General features: G+C 43.1%; 1 protein-coding gene across 1 annotated transcript; it reads left to right on the top strand.

The window, feature by feature from the left end:
* Positions 1–408: 408 nt before the first annotated feature.
* Positions 409–21485, top strand: LOC147608771 (kinesin-like protein KIN-13A). The gene is made up of 12 exons (XM_086788811.1): positions 409–1609; positions 1960–2190; positions 2530–2742; positions 2924–3031; positions 3954–4031; positions 4654–4735; positions 5085–5247; positions 5347–5649; positions 5738–5956; positions 19445–20018; positions 20243–20308; positions 20772–21485. Exons 1-12 carry the CDS (start codon positions 1412–1414, stop codon positions 20955–20957), a joined length of 2421 nt encoding a protein of 806 aa, XP_086644937.1. The 5' UTR covers positions 409–1411; the 3' UTR covers positions 20958–21485.
* The last annotated feature ends 1238 nt before the right edge of the window (positions 21486–22723 follow it).

Raw genomic sequence — 22723 nt, 5'->3', positions numbered from 1 at the left:
TACACTGCAAAAATTATGCAGGTTAAGCCCTAGAGTGAAAACAAACATTTTCAAAATGGGCCCCTATATCCTACTTCTGATTATTCGATCGAGAAGGGTTTGTTGGACGTCCACCTATGTTGTAGACCTAGCCACCATAACTAATGTTGATGAAAGGTCAATCTCAAACCATTTCTTTTCTTTTAAAGCACTACATTACTCTTTGTAAGCCATAGAACCAGAAAAGCTCGAAAATATATAAATCATTTGCAGGTAAATGTTGATGAGCTCATTGAAAAAAATGAAGGCATCACATTCTTGTCTGCAGATGCGCCTTCATAACAAGTGCACCATCACCATCTTCATCTACACTAGGCCTACATGAATGTCTAAATTTTATGTAAGGTGGTGTCATGTCTTTTTTTTTACCATGCATTGTGTGTGTGGTAATGTTGCTAGGAGTCATACCACACAAGAAAAAAACACACACACACGCACACTCTCTATCTCTCACACAAGAAAAAAACACACACGCACACTCTCTCTCTCTCACACACGCGCGCACGCGCGCGCGCGCTCTTTATTTTCTCCTCGCATCAGCTTTCTCACCTTTTGGCATTCCGCATCATTATCATCACTATCGCATGTGTGTGCAGAAGTCTCTCCCACTCCTTGCCTGCTCCTGTGTCTGCTTTCTTTTTTGGGTTTTGGCCGCAGTTGCAGAGGGAGTGCAGAGCCAAATGGGCAGTTGACAGTTCAGCAATTGAGATTCTCCTCGCGTTCCATTGACCCACGAAGAAGAGCTCTCTCTTCTTCCTCCCCACAGGATTTCTCCATCGAGAGAGAGAGAGAGAGACACACACACACACACACACACACACACACACACTCACCCACACCCACACCCACACCCCTTTCCATTACATTTTGCAGCAGCTTTTTCTTTTTTGGTTTTGGGCCCGTTTTTTCTCGTTATTTTACAACTTCCTCTCTGCACTCGGTACATCGGCTGTCCTCCCCCTTTTCCTTTTTTTGCTTTCCCCTCCATCGCATCCTGATCACAGATCTTCCATTTGTCCCTTACACGCAGACGCTGCTCAACCTGCCCACAAGCCATTACCCTGTTGCAGTCTCAGATCACCATCTATTAGGGCTTCTCATCCAAATGCCACCGCTAGGGTTTGCAAGCCAACCATCTGCCATCACTTTCCAGGGTTTCAGAGTCATATCTATCCCCTGTTTCTGATGCTTCTTGGGTTTTCAATGTCACATCGATCTGCTAGTTTTTTTTGATGCCATTTTCATCATCTAGGGTTTCTAAGCCAAATGCTCCACTTCTTAGGGCCTCTTATCGGACAGCGCCACGTCCTATTCGCTGACAATTTGTAGGGTTTCTCTGCCTATTTTTAAAGTTTTTAAGGTCCTTTAGGCCATGGGTGGGCAAGTTCAGCAGCCTAGCACTGCGTCGCACTATGATCACCATGGGAGCTTGTTTCCGGGCTCGCACACAGGCGATGCGGCTGATGCTGCCATGGCCAGGTGGTTGCAATCCGCAGGCCTGCAGCATTTGGCGTCTCCGACGGCCTCCCCTTCTGTGGATCCTCGCCTTCTTCCAAATCTGCTGATGCAGGTAATTTCTCTTGTCCTCTGTTAATCCTAATTTTCTTACAATGTAGGGTATGATCTGCGTCCGGATCAAAAGCTTTTTGATTTTTGCATTGACGTTCGACATGGCATATCATTTTGAGGGTCTTTTCCTAGTGTTTATGTGCAAATGCTAGTTTATGGTGGAGTTTTGGCTTTAGCATACATAGGTAGAATGTTGCAGGGTTGTGTTTCTTTGATCACTAGTTTGCAGATACTTTCTGTCTGCACACATTGCCAAAGACAGAATGTGTTCTGAGTGGGTACTCCATGTAAACAGCTATGGTCCTTGTATAAGTCTTGACCACAACAATGCTGGCTGTTCGATTGCTCTAGGATTATGCAAGGCATGGTGTGCAAAGTTTGGAGGACAGACAGAAGTTGTTCAGGCTGATAAAATCAATGAGTGGAGGGGTAGAACCTGCTGGTGAACCATTTACACCTCCTGGCTATGGATCTGGACGGAGGAATGGCATGGATGGGCTGTCATCACCAGAGCTGCGTGGAGAGATCGGGGCTGGAATTCTGGACTTGCATTCAATTGACGACATTGAACTTCTGTCAGAGGTGAGTTCTCACTAGGCATTAAGTTGTTTTTTAGTGTCATTCCGACTACAAGCCTGCAGTGGCCTTGTAGCCTATCCTGCGGAACTGCATGCATTTTATTTGCCAGAGTTGGCCATGGAATGTGGCTGTGTGTATTATAGGAAGGAAAGGTGTACTGGGCACAGTTTTTCAGGCAATGCTTGCCTGCTACTCATCAAAAGGCCAGACTATTGGCATTGTTTTGTCGTTTCTTTTGCTTTGTGGGCCTCCTACATGGGTGAACTGTATGTCAGTCACTTCTAAATCAGTTTTAATTGAACTGCTGTATGGGTCATTAACTCTCTAATCTTTCCATGGCAGGATGCTGTACATGAACCCTTTGAGGTGTCTCCTTTTGTTGCAGTAACAGAAAGAGGATACGAAAATGAAGCTGAAGTTCTTTGGTCCACTAACAAGCCACCAAGTAGCAAGCAAAGATCTCACAATGAGAGTAGCCCAATGAGAGCATCCTTTTTCGAAAAGGATGTTCCTGGTAAAGACAGTGTGACAGGCCTTGCAAGGATCAAAGTTGTGGTACGCATTGGGTCATCATCTGCTGATGTGTATCATTAGCTGTGCCTGATGGTCAGGGTTTCTTACAATAGTCATTTGATTACTAACTAGTATAAGGTTAAGATCTGGCAGAATACAGTCCTTTTTCTGGCATTAGATGTCTACGCAGCTGTGGCTAAATCAACCATTCATTGCTTCGCAGGTTCGGAAACGGCCTCTTAACAAAAAAGAGGTTGCTCGCAAAGAAGAGGACATCGTCACAATTGATGCCAATGGATGCTCCCTTTCTGTTCATGAGCCCAAGCTGAAGGTGATATTTTTGGTGCATAGTAAGGCTGACTGGGCTAGAACTACAGGTCGGAGTTACTTGAAGCCTATGGGCTAGGGTTGGAAGTGGTGGTATGAAAATCTATACATGTGTAAAATGATATTGAAAACGTGCTGCCAGATTGAATATTGCAAATGACACAAAATGTAGAGATGATTTACGGACTGTTATGAAGTTGATGCATAAGGGCCACGGGTCCAGTAATGATTAAGTGTTTCATGAATCAAAATCCTGCTGCTTTTTACAACAGATTGCAAAGTTGCCTTGAACACCCTAGCTGCAAGGTTACCTTTTAGCTATGCAGGCTTACCTTAATGGGGCATCACTTTTAATCGTAGGAGTGGTTGGTAACCTGCCAATTCACAGCACAGTGTGTGTTTTTGGCACTTGCATAAAAATACTCTTTTATGACTTGCTAAACAAATGGCACCAGCGTTGCTAATCTAGACTTGGAGGTAATCATGTGAAAGTTAATGCCTTGTCAAACTGGTTTTATTGGCTTTTTCCTTCAGTGAACCTCCTTTGGAGTTTTGATGGAAGAAAGGGCAGGTTTAGAAATAATTGATGTGTCCTTTGGCGAAGCCAATACTTAAGAGACGTAAGAGAGGGCTGCGGTATAAACCTGCACAACTGCGGTGTCTAATAGCTGGAGCTTTGTGTGTGTGTGTGTGTGTGAGCGTATGGTATGTATTCACATGATGTAATGCAACATATGCATGAACATACAGTACATATATGTATATCATATACATGTATGTATGCATGTGCATGTATACATAGATAGTCAAAGGGAAGAAAAGCTAGATCAAGCACCACCTTTAGCAATGAAAGGGAAGTTTGAGGAGGCTAAGTTTAGATTCTCGTAAAAAAAAAATGCACTGATATAATTGGTCTTACATTGCAGGTGGACCTTACAGCTTATGTGGAGAAGCATGACTTTGTCTTTGATGCTGTCTTGGATGATCAGGTCTCTAATGATGAGGTAAGTTTTCTCACACACTTTGAACTGCGTGGGTGGCAGGAGTTTCAGAAACAGATTTAATAGAACGCTTCTCAAACAAGTTTCAAGCCTGTATAAAAGTTTTTGTAACAATTTTGTACTAAGACGGAGGGTGAAGGTCACCAAGATCCTAAGTACATACAAAAATAATTTTCTTTCTACATTGAATCACTTTGAAAAAGATAAAACAAGCCATAACATTTATCATTGACTATGTCTATGCCCATTATTTGTCTATAATAGGATAACCAGCCAAAGTTGGCAATCCAAATGCTGATCTACAACTTAAAATCAAGAGTTGAGACTGAAAACGATAGTTCTGAATTGTGTTTAAGTGAAACTCAAGTTTTGGGCCTAATTTGACATTAAAATTATGTGGAGGAAATAAACAATGGAACATTTTGTACAAGTTTCATATGGTTTTAGTTGGTATGAAACACATTTTGATGCAACCATGGTGTATTTGTGCAGGGTCTAACCTCTGAAAAGTGAAGCTTTTCCTGTTCCAAATTTTTTGATCTGCTTGTGATTCCGACTTGTGCTCATGAATATCTATCATTGCACCATCACGTCAGAACCTTAATATGCTCTTTATGGTGTATAGGTCTATCGAGTAACTGTTCAACCAATTATTCCCACCATCTTCCAGCGCACAAAGGCGACCTGCTTTGCTTATGGCCAAACAGGTGTGGCATCACATCACTTTTAAGGTGTCGCGTTTCCTTAATGGTTACAGGAAACTTGAATTTGGGGTCTCCAAGCTTCAACATTTGTTTTGGAGGGAATGGCATGTTCTGCTGTTTCAGCTATTTCCCTGTCAACACCTGGCATTGCCGCTCTGCACCCCCTCCCTTATTTCATTTCCTCCAAAATTCCTTTCTTAACCCTCTCTCTTCTTCTCCTTTATTCTTCCCAGCTTGCAGCTCCCTTGCTGATGTGTCACTTTGGGAAGTTAAATTTTTAACAAAACTCCTTGGACACTTCATGAAAAGGTGGGTTTGAAACCTGGTTTTGTTCTCTGATTTCTTATATCAGGGAGTGGAAAGACCTTCACCATGCAGCCTCTACCTCTCAGAGCTTGTCAAGACATCCTTGATTTAATGCAGCGGCCAGCTTACAAGAATCAGGGGCTCCAATTATGGCTTAGTTTCTTTGAGATTTACGGCGGGAAGCTATACGATCTTCTGACTGATAGGAGGTTTGTACATGATACTCAAGATGCTGAAGTAGTTTTTGATTGGCTCAGAAGGGTGTTGGGTTTGTTGGAAGGGTTGTCAATGTTGCTATGGTTTTGCAGGAAACTCTGCATGCGTGAGGATGGTCGCCAACAAGTCTGCATAGTAGGCTTGAAAGAATTTCCAGTGTCAAATGTAGAGCTTGTGAAAGATTACATTGAGAAAGGTAATGCATCAAGGAGTACGGGGACAACCGGAGCCAATGAAGAGTCTTCAAGGTCTCACGCAATCCTTCAGTTGGTCATCAAGAAGCACTCCAACAAGAAGGAGGAGAGGGGAGGGAAGCTTGTAGGCAAGTTTTCTTTTATTGATCTTGCTGGAAGTGAACGTGGTGCTGATACAACTGACAATGATCGCCAAACCAGGTTTTGCAATATCTTCTCAGTTCACCTTATGATGTTTTTGTAGGCTATGGTCATTTGTGTTCTCACTATCAGTTCGTGTGGACTGCAGAATTGAAGGTGCAGAAATCAACAAAAGCTTACTTGCCCTCAAGGAATGCATTAGGGCACTTGATCACGAGCAAGGTCACATTCCTTTTAGAGGAAGTAAGTTAACAGAAGTTTTACGGGACTCATTTGTTGGTGACTCTCGCACAGTCATGATTTCTTGCATCTCTCCGAATACCGGATCCTGTGAACACACACTGAACACGCTGAGATATGCTGACAGGTAAGCCTCCTCTGAAGATCTGTCCATAGGTTTTAGCAGTAACTGTTCTTTGCCACTCACCTACTTGATGGAAGAGACATAGGAGAGGATCGGCCCCATCTATGGTATCTCAGATTAGCCCAACCCATTGTGGATGGGACTGTCTTCCAGGCGTCATGACCAGCATTTGTGGTGTGGTGGTCTTTTTCGTGGCCACCCTCTGTCATCTGAGGTGTGAACTTCGATCTGGTCCATACTTTGGATGCTGGTTGAGCAGCCTGCCTGAGGCAGAGGCTGCTTGTTTTTATTGTAGCCATAGTCATCTACCATTGCTTATAGTGCCTAGGTACCCTTCTCAATTTTTAGAAACAGCTCCTGAATTGGCACAAGAGTTTGTCGAGCAGCTTTTCAGGTGGAAGTATTTCCATGGATTTTATCACTGGTTTACTGTGCACTCGCAGACGGCATGATGTCATTTGGGTGGTGGTTGGCAGATTGACAAAGATGGCAAGATTTTTACCCACAAGGAAAACAGGGTTTTTTAGGATATATGCTTTACTGGACACTTCTGGCAGCTAGTCTTTCAGAAATTGGAGGCCAAGCTTAGATTGAGTTTCTTTGATCATCCTCAGTCCGGCGGGTAGATAGAGAGGGTGAATTAGGTTTTGGAGGATATGCTTCGTGCATATATCTCCAAGAGACCATTAGACTAGGAGAGATACATCCCGATGATTGAGTTTACACATAATAGTGCTTAGCATGCGATCACTGCTTACAGCCCGTTTATGTCGATGTATGGATACCAACCTATATCTCTGGTAGCTATGGGAGTTCAAGGTATTCAAAATGGTGCAAGGAGGGATTTCTTGGCAAATATGCATTAGATGCTAGCCAAAGCTAGAGATTCTATCAGAAGTGCTCAAGATAGAGCTCGATTTTATGTTGGTAGACAACGTTCGTCGAGGTAGCTATCCAAGGAAATGTTGGTGTATTCACGAACACCCAAAAGTTTAGAGTTTAGAGACATTACGGATGGGAAAGGTTGGGAAGTTGTCCCCTAGGTATTGTGTATCTTTTCGGATTCTTGAAAAGATCAGAGAGGTAGCCGATAAGCTAGAATTGTCTCAGAATATGAAAGTTCATTCATTCAGTCTTTCATGTCAATAGACCAGCATTGTACTCCGCAGGAGCTTGTTGAGGTTGAGGACTTGTTCTCATAGTTACCAGGAAATGGGAATGGGGAGACGGGAACGTTTTGAATCCCCGAAACAAGAACGTGAACAGGGGAATGCCACGTCTGTAAACAAAACTAATGGAATTCTGAAAAATGTCATTTTAAATGATGAATTTTAAGTAGGATAGGCTAGAACTTTGAAAATTTGTGTTATGTATGCATAGTTGAGTGGAAAAAATAGAGAAAAAATGCATTTTTAAAAACATTGTGTCCTTCTTTAAAAAGGGGTTTTGGGTCTGTTACTAGAGGGAACGTTTCGGAATGTGGGGGAGTGCTTTGGAATGTGTTTTTGTTTTATGTTTCACATGAATTGGAAACGGTGATTGTTTTTAGGGAAAGGAAACTTAGAAATAAGTTGATCCGTGAGTATAAAATTAAGTGGAAAGATAGGGCAGAGGAGGATTCGACTTGGGAGGCAGTTGCTAGTTTACAACATATGGAAACATTTGAGAAGGGGAAGTATGTTATGTACCTAGAGCTAATCCTTGGATTAGCAGACCTATTCCAATAGGGTAAGGGGACCTTGGGATTAGGAGATAGTAGGTAGAGGTAGAGAGGTAGAGGACTAAGGTCCATAATTAATAAAATTAGGCTATTGGTTATTTGTATGGTTTAGCTATTTATAGCGTGTAGTTATCACTACACGAGTGATGCCTTGGGATATTATCATGTGGTTAGTCTTGAGTACTTTTGATGGGTCTGTGCTTGGATTTGAGTTTCTACTCTTGCCATGGATATGGCAAATTAGATCACAGAAGTCTTGCTGAGGGCCCCTGTGGTGGGGAGGCACTGGTGGTATGGGACACTAGTGTTGATTGGCATGTATTCATAGAGTGGAGCCGTAGCCCGTGGCTTGGGGGTGGATCGAAATATTGATCCTACGGTTGGGTGGTGAGCTTGCTTGCTCTCCTTTTATTTGATTTTCTCTAATCTTGTTTTGGATCGTATTTAGGAGATCTTGGTTAGACATGCTTGGGACCTTTTACAAGCCATGTGGTATGAATTGGTAGTGAAAGAAGTTTTGAGTAAATGAGTTGATTAATATCGTGCCCAATAAAGGGTAACGGTGGCGCATTTAGTTTGTAGTGGAATAACGGCACGCGGTTCATGTGGAGCCTATGTGAAAGGAACCATAGTGTAGTCTTGGCATACCACACCTTGTCATGCCCTTCTTGTGCTAGTCAAGTGGACAACTTCAGTGCAAACATATGTAGTCGATGCTTGTTCATAGTTTTGATGCAACACAGATATATCACCTTTTGGAAAAGTGCATCAACAACTAGGGTGCTACTCCAAACTCTGCAAGAATGATGGAATGAGACATCAATGTCTTACTCCAAATCACTTGCCGTCTCTCAATCCTTCTCTTTGTCCATCTGTCGTTGTAAATTTCACATTGTGAAGTTTTTTTCCAAGTTGCAGTCAGTTGATATTGTGTTAATTCTTTCTATCTTTAGTGGTGTATATGTCCTAGCAACTACCTTTTTGTTGTAATAATTCTTTCTATTTGTTATGATCCTTAGTGCTAGGCTTCATTATGGCTGAATCTGCCCTGTATCTCCGGAGCTCTGATAGAAACTCAGTACACAGACCTTTGTATAAATGTATGCTCTTATGTGTGCGTGCGTGTGTGGAGTGTGTGTGTGTGTGTGTGTGTGGGAGCATATATTAATACTAGCTTCTACACCCACTATTGGGCATTGATGACGTTAGTGGGGATGTCGTAGCATCTAGTCTATACCATGCATGATGGAGTTCATGGTTTATTTTCTTGTGGATGACTACCATGAGGTTATAAATTGCACTATCTTATAAGGTGAATTTGGGTATGTTCCTGGATTCATCTAGGTATATATATACATGTCTCATCCTTCTCTAGTTATCCTTCCCAAGGTTTGGTTTCAAAAGGGCGACCCCATGCATTGCTACAAGTGTGACTGTTGTATTAAAAATCTCTCTCTAATATCGGGCTCATAGTTGTCAAAATACCTCAATGGAATGACATCGCTACAATTGTGACTATTGTATTAAAACCGTCTCTTAGTGTCAGGCTCATAGTTGGCAAAATACCTCAATGGAATGAAAACGACAACCTTCAAAACGTTTTGGAAGCTACAAAATGAAAAGCAAAACGGATGCCAAGGCCATGTAATCATGCCATGTCATATGGTTAATTGCTAGGCATGCACATGGATTGAGTCAATGAATGTGTAGAGTTGTAGGAGGAGGAATATTTTGGTAGTATGTGCATTGGAATGGCAATAGTATAATTGTGCTTGACGGTGGCACACATTATCTTTTGTTGATAACTAGGAAGAAAGTTTCTCTAAGGGGTTGTTAATGTGATGGTGGCACAATGCTGTTAGAATTTATGCATCTCGGTGTTTTGGGGTTGTACCATTTATTGGGTATTTTATATATTTCTCTCCTATTTATTTGTCATGTGCCAGTCGGCCAGCCCTAGAGGCAGTCGGCCAGCTCTCACATGGACTATATAAGGAGTTTCCCCATTATTCACTAATCCATCCATTCCCTTGCCCAAGTTCAACATTCTCTTGCTGGCCTATTGCCATTGTAAAGCTTCAAGCTAATATAAAAGGTGATCTTGTCCACACTCTACTCTCTCTCATCTTGTTTATGCTTCCGCCTATACATTCTCAATCATAGTATCATTCGCTGAGGTTCAGGCTGCTCCATCTTTTGCAAATCTGCCCGCCTTCTCATCTGTGCCTTGTGTTTTCTGCCCTACCTCCTCCTGGCTGCAGTTCAGTCCTAAACAGTGGCTGCGTTTTCATACACTGCTGCGTTTTCTTGTCCAGTCAGTCTTTCCCTTGCTGCCAGCCAGTTCTTGGCTGCGTTTTCTCCTCCAGAGACAAGTCGTAGTATCTAGTCCATACTATGCATAATGGAGTTGATATATATATATAGTCTTGTGGGTTGACTAACATGAGTATGCGTGTTCCTAAAAGGTGAATTTGGGCATGTTCTTGGATTCATCTAGGTGTATAATTCAATTGTATTAGCGGACATGCAGATTTCACATTGTGAATTTTTCGTACGAGTTGTGGCCAGTTGATATTGTGCTTATTCTTTCTATCTTTGGTGGTGCATTTGTCCTATCAACTACTTATTTGTTGTACTAATTCTTTCTATTTGTTACTTCCCTTAGTGCTAGGCTTCATTATGGCCGAGTCTACCTTGCATCTCTAGAAGTTTGATAGAAACTCAGTACGAAGGCCTGTGTGTGAATATATGCTCTTATGTGTGTGTGTGCGTGTGTGCGTGCGCGTGTGTGAGTATATATCTTGATACAGAGTTCTACACCCACTATTGGGCATTGATAACGTTAGTGGGGATGTCGTAGTATCTAGTACTGTGCATAATGGAGTTGATAGTTATATAGTCTTGTTGGTTGACTACCATGAGTATATAACAGGCACATTCCTAAAAGGTGAATTTGGGCATATTCTTGGATTCATCTAGGTATATATGTCCATTGGAAGCTTCAGATGCGGATCTGGTTCATCCACAAGGGTTTGTGAGATATTGTTTCGGGCACTGAAAGGAAGCCTCAGCGTTCTCAAAAACTCTAGGAGGTGGACTCAAGATCAAGAGGATGGATTTGTTGTGAAATTACAAGATTGTGAGAATTGGGACTCGAAGGTGCATTTTGTGCTTGTGCAGACCATCACAGAGGAGGTCTCACCGGCCGTGCAAACTCTTACCAATGCTCATCAGGTATGGTCTAAATTGGAGGATCTCTTTGCATGAGATTCGTTGATGAGGGTAGTTACCTTGCAAGCGCAGCTCTAGGGTTTGTTATTTCTTGAAGGCAGTTTCATGCAGTCAGTCCTCATGAAGGCAGTTCCATGCAGTCAATCCTCATGAAGGCTAAGGCTATTCATGCATAGTAGCCAGGAGTTTCATAAAAAAGGTTTTTGAAACGCATTTCGAAACGTTTCGAAACGTTTCATTGCCCGACCCAAAAGTATGAAACGGGAGGGGTACCTGGGGGGGGGCCCCGGGGGGAGACCCAACAATAGGGACCCTCTCTCTCTCTCTCTCTCACACACACACACACACACACAAACACGCACACACACACACACACACACACACACATCTCAATTGAAAATTGAAATTTGAGATGTGTGTGTGTGTGTGTGCGTGTTTGTGTGTGTGTGTGAGAGAGAGAGAGAGAGAGAGAGAGAGAGAGAGAGAGAGAGTCTTGAGAGAGAGAGAAAGCTGGAGGAGAGAGAGAGAGAGAGAGAGAGAGAGAGGTAAAACTTGCTAGTTGCAAGGCTGTAGCAAACACGCACGCACGCTCTCTCTCTCTCTCTCTGTGAAACTCGCACGTAAGCGCTCTCTCTCTGTGAAACGCGTGCGCAAGGCTGAAAAAGGCCCAAATTTTGAGCCGTACGTTTTCAAACGGCAAAAATTCCCAATTTTGACATTAAAAAAAAATAAGCATAAAAAACTCGTTTCAAATTTAACGAAACGTTTCGAAACGTTTCGTACTTCAGTGGGGATGCGAAACGCGTTTCATTGCTACTATGTATTCATGATCAGTTACTGGCTATGGGTGCTGCGTTGTCCTCTTCTCAGCTGGTTGCACTTATTCTCACCAAACTTCCCCTGGACTATGATGTGATTTCTCGATCTTTGCGGTGCCAGGTCACATTACTGGTGCACGAGGACCATGATTCGGAGTTCCAAGCATTAGACATATGGCAGGACATGGTTAGCTTTTGTATAGCAGAGATTATGAACTAGATCGGTTTCGAGTTCATTGTTCGAGGCTTTTGGGACGTGATGTGTTCCGTCCACTATTGGGGATTATAGGTGCGGTGTGTCTAGCAGCTTATCATCTATTCTTGGAGTTCACTGCACACTTGTGTGGGAATTTCGTGGCCAAGCAAAGTTTCTTGCTGTTCGTAGTGGCATTTTGTTTCGAGGAAACAAGTTGGTGGATGCTCTTTCCGAGGTGATTCCAGTATTAGTATTCGTGGTGCTGGAGGATCCACGGTTGCATCTTCATGGACTTATCTTCTTCTGACTCTTGCACACTATGAGCTGCATAGGGGTGTTAGAATTTATGCATCTCAGTGTTTTGGGGTTGTACGATTTATTGGGTATTTTATATATTTTTCTCCTGTTTATTTGTCTTGTGCTAGACGGCTAGCTCTCACATGGACTATATAAGGAGTTCCCTCATTATTCACTAATCCATTCATTCCCTTGCACAAGTTCAACATTCTCTTGTTGGCCTATTGCCATTGTAAAGCTTCAAGCTAATATAAAAGGTGATCTTGTACACAAGCTCTCTCTACTCTCTCTCGTCTTGTTTATGCTTCCACCTGTGCATTCTCAATCAAATGCAAACCTTTTCCAACTCGACAATCAACAGTTTCCAATGTTGTTGTCAACGGCGCGAGAAAGGATTGGCTAGCAACTTGGCATGTAAATGTCTCAACAGAGTTGACAATGGCTCCTCCTAGGCAATACATGAGAACGGGGTTGTGATCTTTTATTCCCAAGTTTTGACAACTATGGTTGGGCTATTGGAAGTGTGCTTGGAAACACGGTCTCTCCGAGCGAGAATTGAGATAGAGTGGCATATGCCCTCTTTTATGTCCCAAAGGTCATAACGTGGTTGGGCTATATTTTGAGGCTAGGCTTATACCTAGGATGGCCTAAGAAGAGGCACATAGGGAATAATTGACTGATGGGCACTCTTTAGCAAGGCTTAATATGAAAAGCTATATCTAGCTATATTTATTAGTAAGTGTGCTTTCTTGCTTTACTTATAGTCCAAGCCCTATATAAGCGAGTTTTTGGCTCATAAGTGTACTATTGAGCACTGCGTAGGGGATCAAGACCCAATTGAGGCCTTGACCATGGCTCTAGCCACACCTAGACGGGTGTGCTCTAGTGTTATGGGACACTGGGTCGGGGGTGTAGAGCATGGTTGCGGCTTTGCTCTAGCCTCATAGCTTGGGAGTGCTCGGGATGGAGCTATAGTTGGGTAATGAGCTGCCAACACCAAATCTATGTTGGTTGCATGTGTGTCTTGCAAGAGCTGCTCAGGAAATTATCAAGAGGTTAGTTGGTGGTGTTCCACAAGACCCAAGGGGAAAGTCAGTCTTGTTGTGTTGGGTGCCACTTGGGGCACACCCTAAAAGGCTTTCAAGCAACGATTCCAAAGGAGGATGATCCGTCCAAGGGGTGGAGTGACAATGCCAAACTCAATACTCAGGAAAAGAAGACCGGAGAAGTGTTCAGGGACAGGGCATCAAGGAAATGGGACAGGATGGAATAGATGCACAGTTCTTCATCAAAGTTCGAGTGGATTTGGAGACCGAGCAAGGTTTTTAGTGAAAAGGTTGCCAAGAAGGGAAGGACGATAGGTTTGGGACTCCAGGAATGGACAATGGGATGATGATAGTCATCCAAGAATAGAAGTTGGAATCCTCAAGTTTAGCAGAGGGGGATGTCTTGCGTAAGATGTGCTGGCTAATCCTTGAAGGGCAAAAGATAAAGAACATGTTTAGAACGAGATTTTGGAGTTGGTGTTGCTTGTGTGGACAGGGAATATCTTGTGGAGGACTTAGGTGGCTGTTGGCCAGCAAATAAGTGAAGATGCTTCTCTCGGCTACAGCAAAAAGAGAGTATTTATATAGCAAGTAGGTTGGCCAATCCATAGGGGATCTCCAAGGCCTATATAAGGGATCATCTTATGTGTGTGTGTGTGTGGAGCGCGTGTGAGCATACTGATGACGTTAGTGGGGATGTCGTAGTATCTAGTCCATACCATGCATAATGGAGTTGATAGTTATATAGTCTTGTGGGTTGACTACCATGAGTATATAACATGCATGTTCCTAAAAAGGTGAATTTGGGCATGTTCCTGGATTCATCTAGGTATATATAAGGGATCATTGCTCATTGTTGAGATTCACTCACTCCTCTAGGGAGTAGGGTCACTAGATTAGATATAGACTATGTGTTTCCACCTTTTGATGGGGCAGCCATGGGCTAGCTAAGATTTGTACTTTCTTTTTGTACTATAGAATATTTTGAATACTCAGCTCTCTCTCTCTTTTCTCTATCTTCTGTATGCGTTTTGCATCGAGCATGTTCCAAGATGGTGTTTAGGGTTGAAAGAAGACTCCTAGAGCTTTTGCGTGTGATAGTAGTTTAAGAGTTACAAGGACTTCCTCAAATTTACCATCAAACCATAGAATACCCAAAAACTCGTTTCATCTTACTTCTCTCTTCATGTTCCACCGCTTCCAAGTCAGCATTAGTTCTTTACGTGCTTTGACCATTCTCCCACTAGCTTAGTGTGAGTGACAAGTGGCATGCAAGACCTTAGCTCTTACGTCTGTAGGTTTTGTATTATATTTTGTCCTCCATTGATGTTGGATATTTTCGGAGTCTAGTATGGTGTCGATTGGTGTGAACACTCTAGGTGTGAACACCCTCTTATTAAGAGAACATAAGATGAGGTTTGATGCCTATAAAAGCATTGCACATGGTGGAAGTATTATCATAATACAATCTTTCTTGTGCTCTGGGTCTTTTGAAGACGATTATGCCACACAGAGGTTGAGATGGAGCAGCATTACATATGCCGCTCCCAAGTATACTATGAGATCCAGAGAGGTTGAGACGGAGGAGCATTACATATGCCGTTGCCCAGCATACCATGAGATCGGTGGGAGGTTTCACTGTCTAATTCGTAAGGGATTTGGTCCACTCTCCAGGATCATTGACTTCCAAGACCAGCGTTGCCTAGGCCTCTTCTTGCTTGAGCTTCGCAGACACAGGGACACCTTCTTGAGAGAGCTTCGGTCCCAGCCACCCTGCTCCCTCCCTGGCCAACCAACCATCACCAGTTTCTTCTGGACCGAGGAGGTGGAAGACACCAATATAGTGGGCCTTGTGGACCCTCCACGAGCTGCGTCGGACCTACCTCAGCCGAGAGGAGTTACCTCGGATCGAGCCTGCGCACTCCAGCATGCCTTGACGCCCCCGGCTCCCCCGTCGGCCACGATCACCTCATCAGCTCCAGATCCAGGACATGCTCCACCACCATCGAGCTACCTTTCCATGTGACATAGCTGAGGGAGACCTCTCGCCATACTTAGCCCCATGCTTGATATTTTGGAGAGTGGTATACCATCTACTCGGAGCTGATGCTGCCCTCATGTTTCTATGTTCTTGGTATTTCCATGATGAGTTTCCATGGACAGTTTTGTATCACCCAAGTGAGATAGCTATGTTTATGTTTTCGTTCTGTTTTATTTTCCATTCCATGATGAGCTATGCCATGGACATTATTGTATCACTATGGTCTCATAGGCCCATTGGGTCTTTAGTAGACGCTTAATCTCTCTCTCTCTCTCTCTCTCTCTCTCTCTCTTTCTCTCCCATCCATCCATGTCTATGCACCAAGTCACCATGACTTGATCTCTCCTTCTACTCACATTTTCATCAATGACTGAAACCTAAGGGTTCACTAATATGGTATCAGAGCTAGGCTGAACCACTTCTGCGTTTTCCTCCATGGTGCGTTTTCTGTTGGACTTCCCAGAGCTCTACAGCCGCCATCATCATCATTAAAGCTGCGTTTTGCTGTTGCCGCCAACGCTGATGCTGATGATGTCGAAGCCTTCAACACCATGCTGCCACTTGCGATGCTGTTGCCACCACTGCTACCCTCACCTGCAGCCTGCAATTAGCCATCTCTGTGTTTTTTGACAAACTGCAGCCTCCTGCTTTTTGATGTGCTGCCTCTCAAGCACGTGACATGAGTCACATCAGCAGCTCGGTCCCTCACCTGTGTACAACCATATGACCACTTGATATAATTGAGGAACCCCTTCCGCCAAAGCATGGAGGCACATAGAAGTAACATGTCCATTGAGAAGTTTACGAGGGTTAACTTCCCAACATGGCAGACTAAGATCTGACGTCTCTAAATGCGAGGAGGAGTATGGAACATTGCAAGGGAATGGAAAAGAAGCCTGAAGTAGATAACTAGAAAACCCTACTATGGGAGGACAAGAATAACAAAGCAATGGCATTGATTGGCTTGGGGCTTGTCGACCACCTCATCCACCATGTGGACTTAGACAAAACAGCCCAAGTGGAAAACCCTAATATAGGAGGACAAGAATGACAAGCAATGGCATTGGTTGGCTTGGGGCTTGTTGGCAACCTCATCCACCATGTGGACTTAGACAAAAAAGCATAGTCAAAGGGAATGGGCATTTTTGTGTGAGTGTGTGTGGAGTGTGTGTGTGAGAGCATATCTTGATACAGAGTTCTACACAAACTATTGGGCACTGATGACGTTAGTGGGGATGTCGTAGTATCTAGTCCATACTATGCATAATGGAGTTGATAGTTATATAGTCTTGTGGGTTGACTACCATGAGTAAATAACATGCACGTTCTTAAAAGGTGAATTTGGGCATGTTCTTGGATTCATCTAGGTATATATTCTTAGACTCGGGAATGTTGGGATGGCAGCATCTTCCCGTTCCCATTCCCATTCCTGTCCCATGTCACTCTATGGTCACAGGGAATGTCCATTCTCAATCTTTTCCGTCCCCGTTCCCTGTCCCCATTTCATGTCATATGTGACTATGCAAAAAAGCCCAAGAGGATGGGAAAAGTTGGAGAACTTATTCGGCACGAAATCAACAACTCAAAGGTATTCCTTAAGCATAAGTTTTTTATTTAAGGATGAATGAAAATCAAACTTTGGGTGAACATTTGAGCAACTTAGGCTCTATCATTCGACAACTTACTGCCACCAAAGCACAAGTTGATGAAGGTGATATGAAAACTGTCCTATTCACCATTATAGGAGGGATTTCAAAATATAGTGAGATCCTACCAGTATTAAGGATGTCTCATGAGATCGAATATGATGAGTCAATAGCAATTCTTATTGATGAAGACCGTCGTCTTAGAGAACTGAATGAAGCAACACTTAGAGTTAGAGAAAGCTTTCCTCTTTAAGATGAAAGGCAAATAGGGAAGGACCATCAAGTGCACCTATTGCAAAAGTGTGGACATACAGAAGACACGTGTTTCAAGAAGGTGGCCAAAGAGCAATCAAAGGTTGGTACAAGAGCATGAAGATGAAGCTGAAGCATCTACAACACATGGAGAAAAAGCCCTCACTATCATGGCAAAACTATCTCTTAATGAGGAAGATTATGACTGGGCTTTCTAGTCCTTTTTTGAATGAGTCAAGGGTTCTCTGTCCAAGATGTTCCCTAAAATCATAATATTGGATGTTTTTTTTGTAAGCCTTGTTTTTGTAAAAGGCTCGGCTCCTTACCTTACTTTCCCTACTTAGAGTCACATGGTTTGTTTATAAGATACACTGATGTAGGCATTATGTATGGTCAAGCTCTTGTATGAGGCTTGACATAAGAGTTTTAGGCGTCGGTATCATTGTGTTCTTTTTTATTAGTCTAAGAGCCCAAATCATCATACTGATTCTCTCTTAGACGACACTACTTCACCCTGAAGTGGGGTTTGTTGGCTATTTTCGGAGTCTAATAGCATGTCAAGTGGTGTGAACATTCTAGGTGTGAACGTCCTCTTATTAAGAGAACATAAGATGAGGCTTGATGCCTATAAAAGTATTGTACATGGTGGAAGTATTATCATAATGCAATCATTCTTGTCACATGCGTAGAAGCTTTGTGTCTTCTTTCAGCCCTAAACACCTTTCATAGGAACATCCTGATGCAAAACTCAAAGAAGAAAGAGAGAGAGAGAGAGAGAGCTGTATTTTTAGTATATTCATATAGTACAAAAAGGTAAACGTCTTGGCAGCCCTAGGCATGCCCATGAAAAGGTAGTCTTGGACTCTCAAAGACGTAATCTATGATCCAATCCCTAAAGGACTGAGATGATTCAAACAATGCCTGGCTGAGCCTTTATATAGGCCTTGGGACATCTCCATATGTTAGCCGATTGCTGTCGTCCAGCAGAAAAATACTATACTTAAAATATTATCCTTGCTGACGAGCAGCCCGGTAGCACCTCCAGTGCCCTGCCGACTTATTCTTGCATCCACAGGATGCCTTCTGTTATGTGCATGCACATGGACATGTTCATTCTTGGGTCTGAAGGGCAGCATAAAAACAGAGCATTTAGGACTTAAGCAGGGCAGAGGAGGACACCGGATTGGGTTCTGGCTGACAATTTTTCTGAGGTGACTAGTGGGTTGGTCGGCTGCATTTGTGGAATTAATGTCGACAGATGGAGGTGTTCTTGGCCCTACAAAAGGGCTCAGCCCAGAATTCATAGAGCTATTCAGTTCCTTTGGAAATTGAGTCATAGACTCGGTGTTTCAACCTTCTATGGCTTGCCAGGAATGTACCCTTTCTGTACTATATTGAATATACTGAAACTCAGCTATCTCTCTCTTCTTTCCATCTTCTGCTTGCGTTTTGCATCACGATGTTCCTGAAAGGTGTTTAGGGCTGATAGAAGACTCCCAAAGCTTTTGCATGTGAGACCTTATGGGGTCCTCTTGTGCCTTGCTGATGCCCTAATTCCTCTGTTTGTCTGCTGCCCTTCAGGGATTAGCTGTGGAATGAGCATGTCCATGTGCATGCACATGATAATTCTTGTGTTGTGCAACAAAACTCTCCCTTTCTCGTCGTGTGTTATCACATCTCTTACTCTCTCTTCCATCTGTCCATGTCTATGCACTGAGTCACCATGACTTGATCTGTCCTTCAGGCAAAGTGGATGCCGCTGCTTCTCTGCTATGCTGACCAGTGTACAGTATGCTGCACTGACAAAGCTGGTGGAGCCCCTGCTGCCTCTGAGCTTGTGGAGTTGATGGAGCTTTAGCCCCCTGCCTTTGAGCTTTGTGAGGAATAGCAGAGTGGGCGTTGCTGTGCTGTGGACACATTGAGGGCAATTGCTGAGTGTCATTACTGGGCGCTTTTGCTGGAGATGGCGATGCTTGAAAAGAATATTCAGAAGACATGTGGAGGCTGGAGAGAGAGAGAGAGAGAGAGAGAGAGAGAGAGAGATGCCTTCAAAAAACCCAGAGGGTCTATGAGACCAAAAAGGTATCTATGATGAATATTGAACCGTGGAATAGAAAGAACTGTATGAAACTAGTTATGTAAGTTAAAGTATCCATGCAATGCTAAATGATGACAATGTGTGTGGGGGAGAGAGAGTTTTACTCAAGCATTCTACTGATCCTGATTCCTATCATTATCTTGTAGGGTGAAGGGACTATCCAAGAATAGCAATTCCAAGAGGGATCCTAGTCCAAATACAGGAGTGCAAACCCAGAGGGATTCAGCTACAGTTCCCCCTTCATCTTCAGAAATTGATAACAATCTGGACTACAGGGTTGTAGAAGCTAGTAAAAGAGCTGTGGAGCAAATGAATTGGCAGACTCAGCCTGGTGAACAAGATAATTGGTCACCACACCAGGTCCTGACGGGTCGGGAAGATGGTAAAACCGCTTCTTTTCTGAATGATAGAGACCGATCCCTTGTCAGAGACAGCATGTCTAACAGCTTCAATTACCAACGTGATCCTGCCATGGATAGAATTGAGCAAGAAAGAATTTCTCCCTCTCGTTGGAAGGCAGTAAAAGATGAGAAGCTTGATAGGTATGAGTCTGGGGTACCAAATGATGATTTCAAAAGTGAGAAAAACATCACAGTGCAAAGAAGGGTGCCGTACAAGGAGGAGACTGCTTCTAATGGTGCTCAGCCAAGGTCAAAAGATACTTCTGACATGGTGATTCCCCAAAATGGATATGATGGTCACATTACTGCCATTCTTGAGGTATGAAGGACTAGCTGATTAACCATGGTATATACAGACTGCGTATTAAGTCCATGTTTGTCCAGACTCTCCTTGTATCAAAACATGGTGTGGAAACTTGCTCTAGTTTTGAGAATGATTCATGGTTTTAATAAGATGGTGCATGCATGCAATAAGCCATTGTTTGAAACCAGATGAATTACCGTTTTCTGTACTCTTGTATGATGAGTTTTTGAAATTTTTAGGAAGAGGAGGACCTGATTGCAGCCCATAGATTGGAAGTGGAGGATACTATGGAACTGGTTCGGGAGGTATTTCCTTGCGTCTATCATTTTGTCTAGTCGGACGGTGTGAGTGGTAACGATTGTTGCTTTGCATTTTTCTGTGTCTTAATGATGCTCTCTCTCTCTCTCTCTCTCTCTCTCTCTCTCTCTCTCTCTCTCCACACACGCGCGCACACAAAATCTGGATCACATTTTGTCCCCTGGTTTGGATGTGAAAACAAAGAATTCATCTTTCTTCCCTGTTCTTTGTTCCTTCCCTAAACCCACCCATCCACCAAATTTGTTGACATGTCTTGGCACTAGGCTCTGTTCTACCCAAACGATTGAACTTAGTCAACACGAGTAATTGCCCAAGCCTCCTCACATAGTCCCCAATTACCTTCTTTCTAGCCCCAAAAACCCTTAGAAAAAGGTGAAGGGCCTGTTTTCAACCATCCAGAGCTGAGGCTAACCTGTAAATAACATTAATTTCTAAGACATCTATTTGCAGGAAATGAAGCTTCTCACAGAGGTGGACCAGCCTGGGAGCCGAATTGATCGTTATGTTTCCCAACTCAGCTATCTCCTTTCCAGGAAAGCAGCTGGAATTGTGAATCTGCAAGCTCGGCTAGCAAGATTTCAACGCCATCTGAAGGAGCAAGAGATTCTGAGCCGAAACATGAACAGTGGACAATAAAGATGTTTTTTCGATTATTGGGATTTTTGAATTGTCCAGGTCTTTGGTTTACAAAAGGGACCGGCTATTATTTAAAAGGCTTAGATTTTATCCTTCCACTCAGCTGGGAATTGAGGCTGAACGTGTGGGTTTTTCTCAGCATGGTCAAGCAACTGGTCCAGCTGCTGCAGTGGGTATGCTAGGCGTACCTTTGGTGTGCTCCAAGTCTTGTATTGTAAGAGGCACTGGATTTCTTACTGCAGAACTGCCTTTCATGGCTTTTAAGAATTTTGGAAAGTAGACTGAATTTTGGTCACGGCTCTGATATGTGGTGGAGCCTGAATATGATTGATACTGTACACACTCTATTAAGACTGTAAAAAAGGTTAAAAAGACGGGGTCAAAACAGGAATGCCAAAAGCAAACTTTTGACTCGGTTATTTTGGCATATTTGAATACATGTATTAGGACTTTGTTCTGTGTGCAAGGTGATGTACGGATGTGTTATTTGTAATGTAACATTTTCTACTTCTCATGTTTTAAATTTCATATGGTGTGTGACATGTTTGGGCCATGTATCTCATATTTTGTTCCCTCAATTTCAATGTGAGCCTTTTCTCTTTTGAGTTCCAATTTTCACTGTATGAGGTCCTGCATAGTGCTCTATATTTATTCTTATAATGACCTTATCACCATCCCATGATTTTATCATTGTCGTTGGCGCATTCAATGTCACATTGATGTTGAAGTTTCGCCTAACAAAGTGTGTTTGAGGCATACATCTCGCCTACCTCTCTTGAATTCCATGCCATTGAGCCATCTTAATTGACCCCGTCTTACCCTCAATTTGAAACTTCTGGTGGAAACTTTGGGGCTAAAACCAATAGCTTGGTGGGATGGTGTTGGCGGCCATCTCGGCACTTTGCTCCAAGGCTTATGGAAGTAGATTATTACAAATGTTTTGAAGTCTTGATGATTGTGGGCTAAGGAGAAAAAGGGAATTTAAAGAAATTCAGAAAGGCCATGCGGAAGTTTAAGAGACTCAAGATGGTTATGTGGGCTTGAATTCATGTCCCTATCTATTAGGGAGTGAGAGGCACTTGCAAGGAATTCAGGAGCACAAGAGGGTCTTAATGCACCTCAAAATGTATCACGGATACATAGTGTCTAAGAAGAATCTCCTGAGGTGTCTTTAGGTGGGGGGCATGGAGTCGTTGGTCAGAAACCTTGGAAGAATCTTAGTAGTTCCCAAGGCTTGAGGAGTTGAAGGCTTGGGCACTCCCAAGTCTTGAAAGGAACAACAAAACCAATAAGGACTATCAAACTGCCCCCAAGAACTTAATTAAGGGAACGTAAGGTGTTTAAAGCTCTTTAAACTGTGTCAGCATGGCCTTTGTTATGCCTTTTCTGTGCATGCCTTTTTGGCTTCTCACTAAACTGTTTCATTATGGCCTTTGTTCATTCTTACCTGGTAGCAATAAATGGGTTGATAGTAGGCATTTTATGAATGATGAGCTAGACTGCCTAGCTACTTTTAAAAGCCTTGATCAACTGTCCCACCCAACATCAAGTAACACTTCATCGCGTTCAAATTGTGATGTCACTTGTCACCACATCTCTTTGATTTTTGATGCACCTACAGGTATGTTACTTTCTGCAGAGAGGATGTGGAGAGCTGGCTTCCTAGGCCTTTGCATGTGGAGCCATTGGCGTGGCACCCATATTATCTTTTGATTTGACAAATCATTGGGTTTTCTTGCACTTCCAATAGCCTCTCGGCACCTATC

Source organism: Cibotium barometz, chromosome 52, assembly GCF_041138505.1.
Source record: "Cibotium barometz isolate CiBa-2024 chromosome 52, ASM4113850v1, whole genome shotgun sequence".
NCBI classification, from domain to species: Eukaryota; Viridiplantae; Streptophyta; class Polypodiopsida; order Cyatheales; family Cibotiaceae; genus Cibotium; species Cibotium barometz.
The sequence above is the reverse complement of the archived record's forward strand: the minus strand, read 5'-3'. Positions and strand labels throughout refer to the sequence as shown.